The following is a 22,043-nucleotide window of genomic DNA, read 5'->3' as shown; positions in this document are numbered from 1 at the left end:
TGACATAGGAACAGGAGGTTTGCTCTGAGATTGTGTTCCTAATAGTATCATATAACTGCCTAAATATCAACTGAACAAAACAACAACAATACATATGCCAAAGTGGATGGGGGAAAGTCCATGATGTCTCAACCCTACCTAAAGGACTATAGCCAAGTAAGGAATACTGACAGTGAGAGAAGTAATCTCTAGGAATTAGTACACCAACTACTAAATGGTCAGTCCTGAAAATATACATATAAGTAACATTAATTAGTCTAAGTTATATTTTGGAATATATATGTACATACACATATACATATACATAGTTATATATACATATAACAATAAGATTTTTTTAAAGGAGTCTGTGAATTTGAATGAGAGCAAGGAGGAACATGTAGAATGGTTTGGAGGGAGTTTGGGTAGGGAAAAGATATAAATAATTATAATCTCTAAATTAAAAAAAAACCTTTTTCATGAGAAAAAGTTTATACCTCGAAAAGTCTGTGTTAAAAAACAGAAAAAGTTTAATTGAATTTATTATATAAATTAATAATTTTGAAAACTCAAAAGCAAAACAAACTGAAACCGTCACACTGTAAAAAATGTGAAAAATCAGAGAAGAAATTAATGAAATAGAAACAACAATAACATCAATGATGATGACAACAACCACAGTAAGAAAAATCCTTCTGGCAAAATAAAACTCAATTTGTAGACAGATTCACAGCAGAATTCTATAAGCTTTTCATAGAAAATCTACCATCAGTCAATCCTAATTATTTAAAGAAATAAAAAAAAAATAGAAGCAGAGAAAACAATGACCCTAATATCAAAACCATTAAAGACACAACGAAATGTATAGTCCAATATCCCTGATGAACATAGTTGCAAAATGCCCCCAAGCAATGGAAACTAAATATATGCAAACTAAAAAGGGCATATATCAAAAATATTATCCAACATGGTCATGTTGGCTTCTTCTCTCTGAGACAGCCATGTCTTTTCTTTAAAAAAAAAACATATATTGATTAGTAAAGAATTGTAGTGAATCATTGACATACAGACTGAAATTGCATGCCATCTCTATAAATGCAAAAATCCCTTTGACAATATCCCACATGACTTCATGATAAAAGTCTCACAGAATATAGTACTGTATAAAATACATTTCAATAAAATAAAGGCTACATGTGAGAATTCCATAGCCTACAGCATCTTAAGTGGAGGCAAAACATTTCCCTTTTAAAATTGGGAAAAAGAAAAAGCTGTACATTATCTCTGTCCTTTTTGATATAGTGCACAAATCATTAACTGAAGCAATACAGCAAGAGAAAGAAATCAAAGTGATATAAACTAGAAAAAAATATAGTCAAACTATTTTTTCATCTTATTAAATACATAAGAGAATCTGTAGATCTGACCAAAAATTATAAAAATAATCAATAATTTCAGCAAAGTATAAGGATACAATAATCTGAACTTTTTCTACATACTGACAAACACCACGACAAGGATATTATAGACACACTCCCATTAACAATAGCACCAAAGAAATTAAAACATCTAGAAATAAAGAAAGTGAAAGAACTCTACACAGAAAACTTTTGAATCACTGAGGAGAGCTAGAGAAAGATGCTAGATAAATGAAAAGATCTCCCATATGCACTGATTGTAGAATTAATATTGAGAAATATGACCTTTCATCAAAAAGTTATTCACAGATTCTATGGAAATCCCCATAACATTCTTCACTGGAATAAAGAAAGACACCGTAAAATTAACATGGACCCACAAAAGATCTGACATAGCTAAAGTGATGCTGACTGGGGATAAAACCATTGCTGGAGGGATTTTCATTCCGGATCTTGCGACATATTACAGAGCCATTTTATTAAAAACTCTAAATATGTTAAAAACCTTAGTATGAAAGCAAAACCATATCCAGGGATCCATCTCATAATCAGCCTCCAAACGCTGACAACATTGCATACACCAGCAAGAGTTTGCTGAAAGGACCCAGATATAGCTGTCTCCTGTGAGACTATTCCAGGGTCTAGCAAACACAGAAGTGGATGCTCACAGTCAGCTATTGGATGGATCACAGGGCCCCCAATGGAGGAGCTAGAGAAAGTACCCAAGGAGCTAAAGGGATCTGCAACCCTATAGGTGGAACAACAATATGAACTACCCAGTACCCCAGAGCTCTTGACTCTAGCTGTTATGTATCAGAAGATGGCCTAGTCGGCCATCACTGGAAAGAGAGGCCCATTGGACATGCAAACTGTATATGGCCCAGTACAGGGGAATGCCAGGGTCAAGAAGTGGGAGTGGGTGGGGGACTTTTGGGATAGCATTGGAAATGTAAATGAAATAAATACCTAATTAAAAAAAAAGAATACTCAAAAAAAAAGAGAGAAAAGAAAGAAAAGAGATAGGTATAGGAAAGTATGTTTAGAATAAGATTTCATCCATTTGCCCAAAGAAGTGAGATCAACAAATAAACAGTAAGATGTCATAATACTAAAAAGGTTTTGCACAGCTAACGAAACAATCAATTTAGTAAAGTAAAAGCCACAGAGTAGGAGAATACTTTTGTCATGTGTACATCGGATACAGGGTTAATATCAAAGTGTAAATACTATTTAAAAATAGTATTCAAAAATAGGCTATGGATTTGAGCAGAGAGCTTTTAAAGAAGATTTAAAAAAATAGGTAGGAATCATATCAAAACATTCTGGTCATTCTTGGGAATTAGGAAAATGCAAATAAAAATAACTGGAATTTTATCTTACCTATCTTTAGAATAAGCAACAACAAATGCTGATAAGGATGTAGAGAAAGATAACTCATATTTGCTGTTAATGGGATTGCAGACTAGTATGACAACTCAGAAAAACAGTGTGACCATTTCTCAAAAAGCTGAGAATAAATCTATTGTATAACCCACCTATACTTTTCCTTAGCATATGCTGAAAAGACTTGACATCCTACCCCGTAGATACATAATTGGCTAGGTTCATTGGTTCTCTATTCACAGTAGCTATATAGTAAAAATAACCTAAATGCCCTCAAACTAATTAATGGGTAATGACAGTGTGGTACATATACACAATTGGGAAGTATTAAGCTGTAAAAAAAATGAAATAAGAAAAGCAAAATAAAATCATGAGTTTGCAGGCAAATGGATGGAACTAGAAAATACCATGCTCAAACCCAAAAGGACATGCATGGTATGTACTCACTAATAAGTGAATATTAGCCAAAACAAAAAACAAACAAACAAAAAGAAAAAGACCATATAAAGTACCCAAAATACAGTCCACAAAACTCAAAAGCTCAACAAACTGAAGTACTCAAGTGATGATGCCTGATTCAATTCTACTTGGAAGGGAGAAGAAAGCAATCACAACTGGGGAGGGAGATAGGGACCTGGGAGGAAAAGTGGATGGGGGGGCTGGTGGGAGTTGGGGGGGGGCGAGACGGGAACCTAATCTGGTATTGGGTGGGGGAAAAGGACTGAAGTCCTGAGGGTCAGCAAAAAGAATAGAAACAGGCAACCTCAGGAGATAGGTGGTTGAGGGACCCCTCCCCCCAGAATGCACCAGAGACCTGGAAGGTGAGAGACTCCCAGGACCTTAGATAAAATGCCCAACAGTAGGGAGAGGGAACTTATAGAGTGCATCTCCAGCAGGAAGAGAGGACATCAAGTGAGGGATGGGGTTGCCATCCCACAGTCATATTTGTGATCTATAATTGTTCCGGTCTGAAAGAATTACAAGGATGGAAATGGAGAGGAGCCTGAGGAAAAGAATGTCCAGAGACAGGCCCAAAGTAGGATCCAGCTTAAGGGGAGGTTGCAAGGCCTGACAGTGTTAATGAGGTTATGGAGTACTCACAAAAAGGAATCTATCATGACTGCCCTCTGAAAGACCCAATAAGCAGCTGAAAGAGTCAGATGCAGATATTTGCATCCTACCAATGGACAGAAGCAGCTTACCCCTGTTGTTGAATTAGGGAAGGCTGAAAGAACTTGAGGAGAAGGGTGATCCTCTAGGAAGACCAGCAGTTTCAATTAATCCAGATCCCTGAGATCTCTCAAACACTGGACCACCAAACAGGCAGCATCCACCAGCTGACATGAGGCCCCCAATACACATACAGTAGAGGATTTCCGGGTCTGTGTTCATTCAGAGATGATGCACCTAACCCTCACGAGACTGGAGGCCCCAGGGAGTTTAGAGGGTAGGCAGAGTGGGTGTGTGTGTGTATCCACGTGAAGATGGGGTGGGGTGGGGAGGAGGTATGGGATGTGGAGCAGTCAGAGGGCGGATTGGGGAGGGGAATGGAAGATGGAGAGTAAAAATAAATTAAAAATAAAGTAAAATTAAAAAAAAAACCAAACCAGAAAAGACACTGCCTAGTCTTGCAGTAAATTGATGTGTAGGGGTAGGGAGTGAGGAAGGTGGGGGGTGTTATGTTAGTGGGGTTGCTGACACTCAGATGGGAGCTTCTCCTTCTCAAAAGAGAAAGGAATGGTGGAATGGGGATAGGACTTGCATGAGGGTCTAGTGGTAGGATCAGAAGGGGTGATATTGTATTAGAAAGTGAATAAATAAATAATACACTTGAAAAAATGAAAAAAGATATTCCATGATAAAATGAAAAAAATATCTATCTACAAATCTAGCTCTACAGAAGGTGCTAGAAGAAAAAAAAAATCTAAACCAACTAGGTTAATAAAACCCATAAAAACACAAGAAATAAATAATCTCCCATTAGCAAAAACAAAATAAAGAGATCACAGAGAGAGAGACACACACACGTACATACACTCTCTCTCTAGCACCACCAGCACCACCACCAGCACCAAAATAGGAATTAAGAATCATTTGTCATCTCTTTCAATACAGTACTCTAAATTCCTCAGTAAGAAAACACAGATTAACAGACTGGATATGAAAACAGGACCCATCTTTTTCGTGTATAAAAGAAACACACCTTGACATCAAAATAAACATTACTTCACGGGAAAGGGAAAAGATATTCCAAGCATATAGTCTTATCAAGCAAGTTGGTGTAGTTATTCTAATATTTAACAAGATAGACTTTGAATCAGTTAATAAAAGAAATGGAGAAGGATAATACACATTCATCAAATGCAAAATCCATAATGATGACCTGTCAATTCTTAACACCTATGCCTAAACATAAGGGCACTAATTTTTGTTTAAAAAATATTACTAGAGCTTAAACCACATATCAACCCTCACACATGGAGAGTGGAAGACTTCAAAATTCCATTCTCATCAATTGAAAGGTCATCCAAACAGACACTGAGAGTAATGCCTGACCTAACTAGCGTTAAGTGACGTTATGAAACAAGTGAACATAACAGATATTTATAGAACATTCCACTCTAACATAAATGAATATACATAGTTCTCAGCACCTCAACCAATTTTCTTCAAAATTTATCACATATTTTGACACAAATCAAGTCATAATAGATTCAAGAAAGTAGAAATACAGGACACTCCCTGTGTCCTATTAGACCACAATTGATTAAAGCTGGATATCGACAACAAACAATAGAAAGCTTACAAACTTATGGAAACTGAACAACACGATGCAATGAAAAATGAGTCAAGGCAAAAATAGGGAAAGAAGTTAAGGAATTTCTAGAATTCAGTGAAAATGAATATACAATATACTCAAACTTATGGAATACAATTAAAGTGGTGCTAAGAGTAAAGTTCATAGCACTCAGTACCTACATTAAAAAAATGTGAAGATCACATACTAGCAACCTAATAGCACACCTAAAATGCTTAGAACAATAAGATGTAAGCACACCCAATAGTATATGGTAAGAAGTTATCAAATTGAGGGCTGAAATCAATAAAATAGAAACAAAGAGAACAATACAAATAATCATTGAAACAAAGAGTTAGTTATTTGAGAAAATCAAAGATAGACAAACCTTTATCCAAACTAACTAAAAGACCGGAGAGAATATCCAAGTTAACAAAATCATAATCAAAACAAGGGACATAACAAGAGACACTGAGTAAATACAGAGAAAGATAAGAACATACTTTAAAAACCTCTCCTTCATCCCAGCAGGTTTGTTCTAACTGGGACACAGGTGAAACCTTTGCCCCAATATCTCCACGTGTTGGGATGCCACAGAGCCCAACTTGAGCTCCATCTCCCTTCTGGTCCTAACCGCCACATGTATTGGTGACTGGCATGCTGCTTCCCACTCCTAACTGCTCCGCCCGTCTCCCAGGAGACCTTCTCTAACCAGGGACAGAGGGGAGACTCCCACAGAAATACCCCCACCTGCTGGGACTCCATCATGCCCAGCAGACCTGTGTTCTGTTCTGCCCTATCAAGAGCTCCATCTTCCTTCCTGTTTGTAGCTCCATGTACACTCTCGAATTGTCACCTCTCCACCCCAGCCTCTGCCTGCTTTCCAGGAGACCTGCTACAACCTGAGACATGCAGGCCAGCCAACACCAGAGACAAACAGATGGCAAATGGCAAGCACAGGGGCATAATCAATAGAAGCCAATAAAATGTGTGGTACTATCAGAAACCAGTTCTCCTACTTCTGTAAGCCCTGGAGATCCTACCACCCATGAAGAACATGATTACATGACCTTAAAATCCTACCTCTTGAAGATAATAGAGGTCTTTAAAGAGGATATAAATAAATCTCTTTTAAAAACTCAGGAAAACATAAACAGGTGAAGGCAATAAACAAAATGATCTAAGACCTAAAAATGGAAATAGAAGCAATAAAGAAAACACAAATGGCAGCAATCCTGGACATGAAACACCTAGGGAAGAGAACAGGAACTACATATGTGAACATCATCAACAGAATGCAAAAAGTGGAAGAGACATTCTTAGGTATAGAAGATACTATAGAAGAAATTGATACATCGGTCAAAGAAAATGTCAGAACACCCAGGAAATTTGGAATACAATGAAAAGACCAAACCTAAGAATAATAGGAATTTCTATTCCTATTGAATATTCCCAGCTGAGTGGGCCAGAGAATATCTTCACCAAAATCATAGAAGAAAACTTCCCTAACCTAAAGAAAGATAGCTATAAATGTACAAGAAGGCTACAGAACACCAAATAGATTGGGCCAGAAAAGAAAGTTCTACCACATAATAATCAAAACACTAAATGTACAAAACAAAGAAAGAATATTAAAAGCTACAAGGGAAAAAGACCAAGTAATATATAAAGGTAGACATATCAGAGTTATACCTGAATTCTAAACAGAGACGCTAAAGACCAGAAGATCCAGGACAGATGTCTTACAGACCCCGTGAGACCACAGATTTCAGCCCAGACTACTATACTCAGCAAAACTCTCAATCACTATAGATGGAGAAACCAAGATTTCCATGATAAAACCAAATTTAAACGCCATCTTCCTACTATTCTAGCCCAGTAGAGGATAGTAGAAGAAAAACTCCAACACAAAGAAGGTAAATATACCCAAGAAAACACAAGAAATTAATCAACTCACAGCAAACCCAACAGAAATGAAACACACACACACACACACACACACACACACACACACACACAACACCACCACCACCATCACCTTCAAGAACAAAATAACAGGGACTAACAATTATCTCTTAAAATCAATGGACTCAATTCACCAATAACACGACACAGGCTAACAAACTGGATAGGTAAACAGGATCCATCATTCTGCTGCATTGCACCCACTCAGAAGTGAAGGGGAGGGAATGGTGGAGGAACTCTGTGAGGTGGGATAAGGAGGGAGCAGAATTTGGCATGTAAATAAACAAATAAATAAATAAAACCCTATATTCTATGAACTTGGGAATTCTAAAAGATGTGGATAATTTTCTTGCTAGGTACCACTTACCAATGTTAAATCAGTATCAGATAAACAATATAAATAGATCTATAAAACCTAGTAAAATAGAAGCAGTCATTAAAGTATTCCAACTAACAAAAGCCCAGGGCCGGAAGGTTGTAGTGAAGAACTCACCGGACTTTCAAATAAGAGCTAAAAATTATTTCACAAAATAGAAACTGAAAGAATATACCCAACTCATTTTATGAGGCCACAGAAACCACATGAAGACTCAACAAAGAGAATGTCCTTCAGGAACATTGATGCAATGATACTCAATAAAATACAAACCAAATCCGAGAACACATCAAAAAGGTCATGATCAAATAGACTTTGTCCCAGAGATTCAGGGATGGTTCAACATATGAAAATCAGTCAATGCAACTAACCATATAAAGAAAATGAAAGGAAAAACTACATAATCATCTCATGAGATGCTAAAATTTCTTTGACAAAATCCAACACCCCTACATGATAAAAACCTAGAACTGACTACAGGTGAAAGATACATACCTAAACATAATAAAGCCATTTACAGTGAGCTTATAGCCACTATTAAATTAATTGGAGAAAAACTCAAAGCAATTTCACTAAAATCAGGAACAAGACAAGGCTGTCCACTCTCTCTGTATCTATTCAATATAGTAACTGGTGGTTTATTTAGGGCAATAAGACAACTGAAAGAGATCAGGAGGTTATAAATATGAAACAAAGAAGTCATAGTATTATTTGCAGATGACATGATAGTCTACGTAAGTGACCCTAAAGATTTTTCTAGGAAACTCATGTAGCTGATGAATAAACACTTTCAGCAAAGTGTCTGGATACAAGATTAACTAAAACAACAACAACAACAACAAGCCAATAGCCCTCCTATATATAATTGACAAATGGAGTGGGGGGAAAATCAGCAAAACAACACCTGTCACAACAGCCTCAAATAATATGAAATATCTTAGAATAAATCTAATAAAGCAAGTGAAATACTTGAATAATAAAAGCTCCAAGTCTTTGAAAAAAAGAAATTGAAGAAATATCAGAAGATGGAAAGATCTTTTATGCTCATGTTTTGGTGGGAATAACAGTGAAAGTGCCATTCTCCTAAAAGCAATCTGCACATTCGGTGGAATCCTAACTAAAATTCCAACACAATTCTTTACAGAACTTGGAAGGACAATTCTCAAGTTCTTATGGAAAAACAAAAATACTCAGATAGCTAAAACAATCTTGTACTGTAAAAGAACTTTTGGAGGTATTACTATTCCCGATTTCAAGTTGTACTATAGAACTATGATAATAATTAAAAAACAATCACATGGTATTGGCAGAAAAAACACACATGATCATAAGCTCAGGCTGTCTCCACTCCACACCTGCTGCCGTGCTTAAGTGGTCATCTTACAATTTAGCATTATTAATATTCTCAGCTGTATATTCCCCAATGACCTTTTTATCCTTCATCTGTGATTGTGGACTGCCACATGGTTCTAAGCCTCCATTTCTCCCCTTTATTTTTTCAATACTGAGTTTCCATGGCAACCATTGTCCTAACTTTACCATGACCTGTCTCAAAGTGCCAAGCCTCAGCTTCTCTCCATGATTCTTTTAATCATGAGATCTTTATTGCAACTATAGCTGTACCTTCACCAATGGCCTCTCCTGTTACCATGTCACAACTGCACCCCATGTTTTCCCTCAGTCTGGCAACTCTCATGCCACCAAAATTAGTAACACGAAGGAGACTGTCACACCTTACCAAGATCATCTGCCAGCATGAGATGCACCATCTGGAACATAAAAGTCTATTTGCTGACCTTGAGGACAAACTCTAGAGTTCATCTCAACGTTTTTGATTTCTTCTTAATCATAGCTAATTTCTCAGTTCCATCTAAGCAGCCTCCAATACCCTAGTAAAGCAAATATTCCACATCCGTGGCCCTAGCTTTTTCTTAAACACAAGTGATTCTTCAGCCGTTGCTAACCTGGAAACCACAGGTGTTTCATTCAAAATATCACATGAAGTGATCTTTAAGAGACTCTCAAATTCCCCCCTGAAGTTAACAAAGCACGTCTCCCTTCATGTGCATTACTGTCACCATTGTCTTCTATGTTCCCACAGCAATCTATTAAGCTCTCTGTGCCTCAAATTTCTAAATAATTCCACAATCCTATAAACAAACACCCTCCCCCCCAAATACCAAAAACAAAACAAACCAACAAACAAAAAAAACCATGGCTAAGTCTTCGAAGCATTATCATGTGATCCTTGTCCTGATTTTTTGCTTTAGTTAGATTTCTATTCCTATGACAAAACATCATGATCAAAGCAACTTGGGGAGGAAAGGGTTTCTTTCAGCTTACAGCTTATAGTCTGTCTTGAAGGGAAATCAGGACAGGAACTCAAGGTAGAAACTAAAGTAGAGGCCACGGATGCAATCTACTTACGGCTTGATCTCTAAAACTTGCCTGGTTTCATTTCTTATACACCTTAGGGGCACCTGCTGAAGGTAGTACCACTCTAGCACTCAGAGTTAGCTGGGTCTTCCCTCATCAATCATTCATCATCATCATCAACAACATCATCATCATCATAAAAAAACAATCTCTCACAGATTTTGTTATAGCCCAGTCTGAGACATTTTCCTCAAATGTGATTCCGCCTTCCTGGATGATCCTAGTTTGTGTTAATTTGGAAAATAACAACAAACAACAACAACAATAATAACAAAAACCAACCAGCACATTTTTTAATAGAAGGCTATGGCTCTCTGAGGTACCTGTTAGAAATTGTGTGTGTGTGTGTGTGTGTGTGTGTGTGTGTGTGTGCGTGTGTGTGCTGGATATATTCCAAAAGAGGTGACTTAGACAAAGAATCATGTCCCAGAAGAATAAAATTCAATACCTTCCTCACAATGCCTATAGTGAGTGACAGAGGATTCTAGAAAAAAAAGCTTTGTTCACAACATCAGGGTTTTAAAGTAATTACCAGAAAGAAAACATTTTTACTTTTTATATTTTTTGAGTTGGGGGAACAGGAAAAAAAATTAGTACTATCCAGTGAAGTTGTTAGTGTAATTTCAGTTTCCTAACACACTCACTCTCACATCCCCACTTGAGACTTTATACAACTCAAAAAACTATACTACCAATTGCTACAAAATAGAGGCAAGTATTTATGGCTAACATTTAACCACACAATTTCAAAGTTCCTATTTCAACAAGAAATAGGAGAGTCAGCAAGGGAGATAGAAAGAAGTAATGTAGACAGTTGAATTTATGAGTGTTATTGGAACCCAGGTCAGAGAAAAAGGGGAGAAGATTCATAGTTCTCAGAGAAAGAAGCTGCCATTCACCCATATATTTCTCACTACCCTTATCTGCAGAGATGTGCAGCTTTGTTAGGAAATACAATTTATTCTTGAATATTCTGTAGCAGAAGTAAAACCATAGCTTGATACTTACATTTCATTTGCTTGAAGATGGACTTGTTAGGCTCAAGCCAGTGCTAGGGAGAAAACAAAACAAAACAAGGATTGGTGGTATGAATGGAAACTCCTGAAATTAAAGCTGTGTCTGCAGAGACTGATGGATTAGAAGTGCAATTCTGTGGGGAGACTGGAATGTTCTAAGTCCAGAGGCTAATTACCTTACACTGGGCTAATTAGCCTAGTTCTAGCCCTCCAGAACAGCAATTTCTTGCCCACCTCTGTGTCTGAGCTAACATCTGGTGCATAATAGGAACCTTTTAGAATCTATTAACTTGGCTGACAACTATCGTTCTCTAATCCAAAAGCGAAGAATGCCATCAGATAACATCTTGGGCCTATAAGAAAGCTTCCCTCACTTCGCTGTACCTGATTCTGACATATTTTTGAAGGGTTAATGACCTAAAAACCTAAGAATGACAGAGAAACTGGGAAGGGACATTTGACTGATAACTTCTGTAGATGTTTCTGTTGAAATCAACAGTCCAACCGGTTGGGCACAACTAGAATTCATAGCCCCTAAATATTCCCAGACAAATAATTAATAATAAATAGCCTACAGTTAACATCTACAAGTTCCATATCCTCAGCTTCCTCATATAAGACTGTTTCAAAGATGTCTTGAGGGCTTAATCTCCATTTCAGCCCAGTGGTTGTTGTCCTCGTTCTAGTTATAGGACAGACTGCTTCTGTTGATGTCAGACTTGTGCTTTTGTTTCTTTCCAGTTGTCACAGTCCATTCCAATCTAATATTTTGGGAAACAATGAGGGGTTTCAATGGATCCTCCCCAGCTGAATGCTTTCTTTCTCTCTCCCTCTTGCTCCTATCTCCCCAGCACTACAAACTCACTACAGGCTAAGATGCCAATGGAACAACTCCTTTGGCCTCCCGCTATGTGAACAGTCCAAATTCCAGTGTCGTAATAATTTTCTGGTTTGAGAGACTTTATTGATTCAAGGGTTAGACTCAGTTTTTGGATTCTTTTCTTCCTTTCAACTATTGATCTAATTCTCATCTGCGGAGTAGAAGCTTTTTATCATTTGACCACACTGAATCAATCCCACATCAAAACAACAAGGTAAGGTTCAGGTTCAGCATAAGGGTGCTCTGGACAGACACCATATCTGGGCCTATATGTTTCTCTGGCTTTGCCTGTCAGGTAACTAGAATTTTGAACCTCAGGGGTTCTTACAGATTCCCGATTTGGCTTTGTCTACCAACTTGCAAAAAACGGGAATACTCATTCCAGCCCTTAACCATTCATTTGCAGTCACTTTATGATTGTAGGTGATATCTTATTCCTGGAAAGAATGCTCACAGTTATCTTGCCCTCAATGAGGTCCAAGATCTTCATTCTCAGACACTTTGGGTTGTCTGAAAACAAACCTCAAGATGTTACTGTACTAAGGTCTTGGATAATACTTTCTAGTTTCAGAGTCTCACTGACTCAGACAACTGTGTGACAGAATGACAAAAGTTGGGAAGTGTTCCACTTTCAAGTCTGTTTTCTGTCTCCACTTTGACCATTTGCTATATTCCACCATTTCTATAGTTTTACCAGTGTAAACTTCTAAACCTAATTCCTCAAACTTTCCCAGATGCTCATCTAGCTGATGCGCTCCTCCCTATCAAAGTAGAGCAGGCACAACTGTCAAATTGTCTTGTGCTATTTAATCTGAGAAGCTGGCCCTTGACTATGGAACTGGCCCTCGCACTTCAAACTCCAAGCATGTTTTTCTTGGAATGGTCTCTAAATCTCTGTCCTGGGTCAGGCTGGTCCTTTGATTCTGTGACTCAGAAAAGGAAATGAGCCAGCCTAACAAACAAAGATTCCTAAATCCTAACAGGGACACGATGCTGTCAGTGAAGATCCACTACAATAGGCTCTGCTGGGTGTTAATGCTTGCTATTTCTGCCTGGGATCTCCAGACTCATTATATTCTGAGATCAGAGATCCCACAACTCCAGATCTCCTTTGTTCCTCACATTTTTACTTTTGCTTCTGCCCAATCTAACAATGTGCTTGCTGATGATATCTGTGTTAAGATTCGCTTTCACATGAGGATTGTAGAAAACACAATTGGAACAAACAAAACAATGTTCATATATTGGTTTATTAATACATATCTTTATATGTATACACACACACACACACACACACACACACACACACACACTGGCCACATGTAATTATGGTTTGTCATCATGGACTCAGCATGAAATTGACTTATAAATTATAAACTAAAGTTTTTAACTTGGCTGCACTTCATTTTCTTTTCATAGTACAACTCAAATTTATGAAAGTAATAATAATAATAATAATGGAAAATGATAATAACTTAGCACCAAATTAACTTATGAATATGGTCCTAAATCTTTCATTTGAACAATTGCCATGAGGACATAAATTTTAAAATATTTATTTTTCTCTAATGCATTAATTCTGACCATAGTTTCTCCTCCCTTCATTCCTTCCAGTTCCTTCCACCACCACTTCCCCTTTCCCCAGAATCACTCTTCCTCTGTTTCCATTCAGAAAAGAGCAGTCTTCCAAGGTATATATATATATATAAACAAGTTACAATAAGACTAGGCACAAACCCTCATATCAAGGTTGGATGAGTCAAATCCATAGAAGAAAAGGGTCTTAAGAGCAGGTAAGAGAGTCAGAGCCTTGCCCTCCCTCTCATTGTTAAAAGTCCCAGGACAAGACTTACTTAATTATAGTATGTCCCAGGACAAGACATAATTATAGTATTCTGGTCAGAGTGCCTTGATCCTCATCTGAATTTTGGTTCTGACAACTATCTTTTTCAAAGAGCTAGTACAGAGCTTCTGTCCTATCTTCTGAGGTACATAAGTATAATCTTCATATCTTCATCTATGCTGACATAAGAAGATGTTAAATGTTAATACTCTTCCACAAAAAAAGGGAGCTTAATAGTCCATCTCAGTCAATTTTATATGGACAAAAGGTTAAAACAAGAGCCCAGCCGGGCGTGGTGGCGCATGCCTTTAATCTCAGCACTCAGGAGACAGAGGCAGGTGGATTTCTGAGTTCAAGGCCAGCCTAGTCTACAAAGTGAGTTCCAGGATAGCCAGGGCTGTACAGAGAAACCCTGTCTTGACCCACCCCCCTCAAAAAGACGAGGTGACACCTATCAACATGATTATAAAATGTTCTTATCCATACAAAGTAAAGAGTTTTCAGTCTAATTGTTTCAGGGACACCCACACTGCTACCAGTAACTCCTTAACAACTCCTTGTAAGCAAGTTCAAAAACTCACTGGTTTCCCAGGATGAATGTTGATAAAATTAAACTTTGGTGTGTCATTGGGACCATACCATCCCCTAGGGAGTATATTATCACAGCAGATAGTATTTCATTTGTTAATGTTATTATGTCTTGCAATATTAAGAAAACAATTCATATATCAAAGTTTCTAAGATCTAAGATCAACAATTACAAAAAACTGCCTAGAATGCTATGTTGAGTCAATCAAAGTTTATTTAGACATATTCAGCTACTAAAATATTAAACAGTTATTATAAGTACCAGATTGCTGTAACTGACTTTCTGAGTGTTTAGTATCCACACTTGAGGGCTAATCTAATGTGGTCAGAGAAATTACAAGGGAGAATATTTTCACCTCTAAGATCATTGAGGTCTCAAGGGACTGTGGGTCATTTCTAGAAATGTTTACTCTCTTATATAGGGAGGCCATGAGGTAATTGTAACCAGTATCCACTCTACAAAATGGAGGCTCAACACACGAGAAAGACTTCCTTAGTGCTTCTAGAGGAAGCCATAGACAGGCTTGGCAAAGGCTTTGGTATATTCTCATGTAGATGAACAACTAGTGAAGAAAGGTTCAAGGACTCAGACCTTCTTCACAATTCCAAGTGACTCCTCAGGACTGGATCCTCAATTGCTCTTAACAGTACAAAAACAAAAATTAATTTTGCCTGTCTACATGGTGTTAAACATCCTGCAGGAAAGAATAACCAAGATTAAAATGATAAGTAGGTTTCATATATATAATATATATGTATAATATATATATATTCAAGTCCTAACTATTTTCTTGAGTATGACCTAGGAATTGTAGTAGTTCTAATGATCTTACCCTTCATATGTTACAGATATATCCTTCTCACATAAATCACTTCAAGAATACATATCATCAGATTGCTGTCTTATGTTCTGGATCTTTGCCATCTGTTAAGTTTTATTATTGTACCTTCTCTGAAGCACTTTAACTGTTGCCCTTTCTACATGGTCCCTTTGTCATGTCAGGTAGAAGGAGTTAAGAGTGATTTGTGCCCTGAAACCTCTAAAAGAATATCTGGTCATGTCAAAAAGGAGACTAATAGGCTGCCCAATTCACTCCCTCTTCTGGACATTTTTTTTTTTTTTTTTTTTGGTTTCAGAAACAAATCATCTTCCCTGAAGCCTTCCCTGTATCAGTTATCACCTCTGTCACATTACCTATCAGAAAACCTTGAAGAAATTTCAGATCAGCTTAACATCTATCAGGTCCAACTGAATTCTTTGGTTGCTATGGCACTTGAAGAATGAAAGAGAGCTAGATCTGACTAAAGAAAAAAAAATCCAGCTGGGCGGTGGTGGCACAAGCCTTTAATACCAGCACACAGAGTGCAGATGCAGTCAGATCTCTGTGAGTTCAAGGCCAGCCTGGTCAACAGAGTGAGGCTCTAGGGCTGTTATACAGAGAAACAGGTCATCCAGGAACCCAATAGCTTTGAAATTGCTAATTTCATTATTTGATCCTACATTCTCAGTTGCTTCACCAAGTTCCTCCAACAAAGATTACAAATTTTCATTACTCAGAGGGTCAAAGAATACTTCGGGCCAGAAGGATATTAACACTATCCAACATAAGGACAACCTCTACAGATCATGTTAACCCCTTTACCCTCCAACTGTTGATCTCTGCCCCCACTCAGTTGGAACATCTTCCAAACAATAACTCCATTTCCAAATGAAGATCATCTTATAAAATTTCTTGTCTTGAAACTTCTTCAGTGCAACTTTTTATCCCTTTAGAGTTGGGATATGTTGGAATAAACATAGTTTTGCTCAGAAGTACTTAGTTCTGCTCCCACTGGAACTCTGCATATCAGAAAAACTGCAGACAGCCCAGACTCAACACCTGAAACTTCTCTACTCTCAATTCCCTGACATAAGCCTACTCAATGTCACCCTGAGGGTTCAAGCTCTTTTCCTGCAGAAAGAGTATTGCCTTTCATTGTTTCAATGAAAAGACAGTCTGCTTCTGTGGAGGTTGGAGTTGTTTTCATGAAACTGCTTCCACTTTGAAATAGGAATTTGGGATAACCTAAATTTGCTTTCCTAGGCCATGGTCACTCAAAACAGCTCCAGAGTAGACTATTTCTTATTCTTGCTTGAAATTGTTGGTTTTTGCATCAACAATATACACATGAATGAAACTCTCATAAAAAGCTATACCTTCAAACTGAAACCTTCTACAAGGCTGATTAGAACTTTAGTGATTGAGCCAGTATGTCCAAAACCTAGTTAAAATTTATCTAGGGCCATCTTTCCACTACTAAATGGTCATTCCTTTCCCATTTCATTGTTGGATCTAACATCTAGTGGCTAACAGGTAAAAGGCTTTATAAATTCTTTAGCTTAACAAAACATTATTTTCTACCAGTCAAAGGATTACATCTGAAGACGGTAGCAGAGTACTCCTTGTTTTGCTTTAACCCAGCCTTTCTGATGTTTCCCTTAATGTATTGAAAAGTGTTTTGATTTATGACTATTTTGTTCTGTTACTATAAATACTCAATTGAACTTCTTTGCTGTTGAAACACAGGATTTGAGCAAGCTAAATCTATGCACTTGGGTCATGGTCATTCATATTTTGTTTAGCCCTTTTGTGGTGAGAGTTGTGTTTCCATTTCAAAAACATCTTGAGTTCAGGAAAGCCCTTTTATGAGCACCTGCCCACATTCTATTAGAAAGAAAAAAAAGCAGAGAAAATTTACCAAGGTTAACACTTCACTCTACCCTCTTTTGTTCCAGTGCAGAGGTTCCTTTTGCTTCCATTCTTTCTGAGGCCACTTAAGTTTAGCTGGAATTTGATCTCCTTGATGAAGAATCCTGTGGAAAACTAACTTTGTTCTAGAAATCTTGGAACAAGATGTCCCTGATAACTTATCTTAGCTCAGTTAAATTGCTTGCTTGTTCAAAACCTCCCAGTGCAGCTGTCCACTGATTTACCAAGAGGCGGATTTTGTCTTTAAAAGCCCCTTGTTCTAAATAGTCAGGATTCATTGGGATCTCAAACTACTGAGCGTAGTCCAAGATGGCTGGGAAATAAAGCCTTGCAACTCTTGACAAATTGTGTCTGAGTGGTCAGTTTTTGGTGAACTCCCCATAGTACTTTCTGTCTTCCAATAAACATCTATGTCTGCATTATCTTTATTGTTTAATGTAAATTCATGTTCATAAATGTAAATAAAAGCATTGATTGAATACCAGGTGCCCTTCAAGAATATCTTCTTATATAGGGTGTCTTATTCAGTTCTCACAACTACTTATTTTCTATTCAGAAATCTGTGGCTAAGATTTGCCTCATGTTACTAGCTAAACCATAATGGAGAGAGAGAGAGAGAGAGAGAGAGAGAGAGAGAGAGAGAGAGAGAGAGAGAGAGAGAGAGAGAGAGAGAGAATGAGAGAGAGAGAGAATGAGAGAGAGAGAGAGAGAGAGAATGAGAGAGAGAGAGAGAGAGAGAGAGTTTAGCAATACTCTCTCTGATGAACATTTATTTTCTCAGGAACTGAAAAACTGAGTGGTCAAATCGGTAGTTTCCAATCTAATATGTCAGATCTGTAAAGTCTTCTCAAGCAGTAAGAAGATTCTTTCAACTCGTTAAATATTATGGGACAATTCTTCAAGAGAACAGGACATGCACTTACACATAGGCAAGCTTCTTGAAAAGAGCAAGTTTCTTTACTTCTGACCAAAATTATATCTATTTGTTTTTTTTAAATCCTTACTGTCACATATTAATACATCCAGACATATAATTCACCTTATAATCTAGCATTGATGTAACTTTGTGTAAAAATATTCCCTGCATCTCAGACTCCACAAATCTAAGGTGAAAATAGATCGAGATCAATAGGTCTTAAAGTTCTTATAAAGGTCATAAATGTGTGTCTCACACCTGTAGTGAAAAAAAAAATCCTACCCAAGGTTTGCTGCAGTGGCCCTTGATTTTATTATGTGTGCATAATTTAGTTGGTAGAGACCATCTTTCAGTGGGCTGCAAGGAAGTGAGTAATAAACAGACTTCATTGTGATTAAATTATTTTGGGAAATAAGCAGATTAATTTAGAGTTGTGCTCAGGAGAAAAATAAGAGCAATCAGAGACCTGCCCATATTATTGTTCCATAAAGATAACCTCTACCCATTTTGCCAGGCTGAAATATAAATAACCTTTCCATGTTCTCTTTGCTTAGTATCCTTTGAAGTCCCAGATTTCCCTTCCTGAATTTGAACCCATTGTTCTAAAGTCCTTCTTACTCAGGGAACTGATGAATCTGTTGCCTTTCATGTACTGTGAAGTTGGTGCTAGTACTGGATGAGGGCTCAAATGAATGTCATCTGGGATTGGCTATGTATGCCAAGGATAGGGAGAGAAAATATTTAAGGAATGCCTTCAAGGTACTTACCATCTGTGCCCTAAATAAATTATTTATTCTAAATGAGCTAGTTTCTTCATTGCTTTAAGAAATACAGTTTCTTATCAGTTCCTATTTTCTTTCCTTTTAGGATCTGTGTATTACACTTGCTTATGCACTGTGACCGATATTTACATTTTTAGGGCAACTATTCTTTCCCAAAAGGATGATCACAAGGTAGAGAGACTTAGGGAGAATAACCTCATAATAATCATCTTTCAAAGGATTATAGAAAACCATGTTTTCAAAGAGGGCTAAACTCAATCTGTTAATAGTGGTTAAAACAATGGCAAAGCAATTTCATTATTCTCTAATTCATGCATGTAAACATAGCAAGGATTTTCTTTTTAAAAAATTATTTATTGGATATTTTCCTTCAAATGTACCTTTCTCACCCCTGGAACTCCCTATTCCAATACCCTCCCCATGCTTCTATGAGGGTGTTTCCCCACCCACCTGCCTACCCACTCCTGCCTCCCTACCCTTACATTCCTCTGGACTGGGACATTGAGCCTTCACAGGACCAAGAGGGTCTCTCCTCTCACTGATGTCCTATAAGGCCATCCTCTGCCACATATGTGGTTTGAACCATGGGTATCTGCATGTATACTCCTTGGTTGATGGTTATGTCCCTGGGAGACCTGCAGGGTCTGGTTGGTTCATATTGTTGTTCTTCTTATGGAGTTGAAAACCCCTTCAGCTCCTTCAGTCATTTCTCTAACTCTTCCATTGGGAACCCCATTGGTGACCCCATGCTCTGTCCAATGGTTGGCTGTGAATATCATCCTCTGTGTTTGCCGCCACTCAGAGACAGCTATATCAGACTCCTGTCAGCATGCGCTTGGCACCCAACAATAGTGTCTGGGTTTGGTGACTATATATGTGATGGATCCCCAGGTGAGGCAGTCTCTGGATGGCCTTTCCTTCAGTCTATGCTCCACACTTTGTCTCCACATGTGTTCCTGTGAGTATTTTGTTCCCTCCTTCTAAGGACCAAATCACCCACACTTTGGTCTTCCGTCTTGAGCTTCATGTGGTCTGTGACTTGTATCTTGCGTATTCGTGATTTTGGGCTAATATCTGTGTATCAGTGAGTGCATTCCATGTGTGTTGTTTTGTGATTGGGTTACCTCACTCAGGATGATATCCTCTAGATCCACCCATTTGTCAAAGAATTTCATAAATTCATTGTTTTTAATAGCTGAGTAGTACTCCATTGTGTAAATGTACCACATTTTCTGTATCCATTCCTCTGTTGAGGGACATCTGGGTTCTTTCCAGCTCCTGGCTATTATAAATAAGGGTGCTATGAACATAATGGAGCATGTGTCCTTATTACAAGTTGGAACATCTTTTGGATATATGCCCATCTTTTGGGTATTGCTGGACCTTTGGGTAGTACTATGTCCAATTTTCTGAGGAACTGCCAGACTGATTTCCAGAGTGGTTGTACCAGTTTGCAGTCCCACCAGCCATGGATAAGTGTTCCTCTTTCTCCATATCCTTCCCAACATTTGCTGTCACCTGAATTTTTGATCTTAGCCATTCTGACTGGTGTGAGGTGGAATCTCAGGGTTGTTTTGATTTGCATTGCCGTGATGACTAAGGATGTTGAACATTTTTTTAGGTGCTTCTCAGCCATTCGGTATTCCTCAGTTGAGAATTCTTTGTTTAGCTCTGTACCCCATTTTTAAATAGGGTTATTTGATTGGAGTCTAACTTCTTGAGTTCTTTGTATATATTGGATATTAGCTCTCTATCGGATGTAGGACTGATAAAGATCTTTGCCCAAATAGTTGGAGGCCTTTTTGTCCTTTGCCTTACAGAAGCTTAACAACTTTATGAGGTCCCATTTCTCAATTCTTGATCTTACAGCATAAGTCGTTAGTGCTCTGTTCAGTAATTTTTCCCCTGTACCCAATATGTTTAAGGCTCTTCCCCACTTTCTCCTCTATAAGTTTCAGTGTCTCTGGTTTTATGTGAAGGTCTTTGATCTACTTGGACTTGAGCTTTGTACAAGGAGATAAGAGTGGATCGATTCTCATTTTTGTACATGCTAACTGCCAGTTGAATCAGCCCCATTTGTTAAAAATGCTATCTTTTCCCCACTGGATGGTTTTTAGCTCCTTTGTCAAAGATCAAGTAACAATATGTGTGTGGGTTTATTTCTAGGCCTTCAATTCTATTCCATCGATCTTCCTGACTGTCTCTATACCAATACCATTCAGGTTTTTTTTTTTTAATCACTATTGTTCTGTAATACATCTTGAGGTCAGTGATGGTGATTCCAACAGGATTTCTTCTATTGTTGAGAATAGTTTTCACTATACTGTTTTATTTCTTATTCTAAATGAATTTGCAAATTGCTCTTTCTAACTCTATGAAGAATTGATTTGGAATTTTGATGGAGATTGCATTAAATCTATAGATTGCTTTTGGCAGGATAGCCATTTTTACTATATTAATCCTGCCAATCCATGAGCATGGGAGATCTTTCCATCTTCTGTGATCTTCCATATCTTTCTTCAGAGACTTGAAATTCTTGTCATACAGAAATTTCACTTGCTTTGTTAGAGTCACACCAAGGTTATGTAATATTATTTGTGACTATTGTGAAGGATGTCCTTTTCCTAATTTCTTTCTTAGCCTATTTATCCTTTGAGTAGAGGAAGACCACTGGATTGTTTGGGTTAATATTATATTCAGCCACTATGGTAAAGTTGCTTATCAGGTTTAGGAGTTCTCTGGTGGATTTTTTGGGGTCACTTAAGTATACAATTATATCACTTGCAAATAGTGATATTTTTACTTCTTCCTTTACAATTTGAATCCCTTTGATCTCCTTTTGTTGTCTAGTTGTTCTTGCTAGAACTTCAGGTACTATATTGAGTAGATAGGGAGAGAGTGAGCAGCCTTGTCT

At 37.7% G+C, this 22,043-nt stretch overlaps 1 protein-coding gene across 3 annotated transcripts in view; it reads right to left on the bottom strand.

Moving 5' to 3' along the window:
- Positions 1-22,043, bottom strand: part of Frmd3 (FERM domain containing 3) — a 188,987-nt gene that overhangs the window by 92,708 nt on the left and 74,236 nt on the right. For all 3 annotated transcript variants that reach the window (XM_030253548.1, NM_001163732.1, NM_172869.4), the window contains exon 3: positions 11,363-11,405. Coding sequence is in view for 2 of the 3 variants with exons in the window: in NM_001163732.1 (NP_001157204.1) it covers positions 11,363-11,405 (43 nt within the window). In the remaining variant the exon portion in view is untranslated. The remainder of the gene's footprint in view (positions 1-11,362; positions 11,406-22,043) is intronic.

This window comes from Mus musculus, chromosome 4 (genome assembly GCF_000001635.26).
Source record: "Mus musculus strain C57BL/6J chromosome 4, GRCm38.p6 C57BL/6J".
NCBI classification, from domain to species: domain Eukaryota; kingdom Metazoa; phylum Chordata; class Mammalia; order Rodentia; family Muridae; genus Mus; species Mus musculus.
This window is presented reverse-complemented; position numbering and strand designations above follow the sequence as displayed.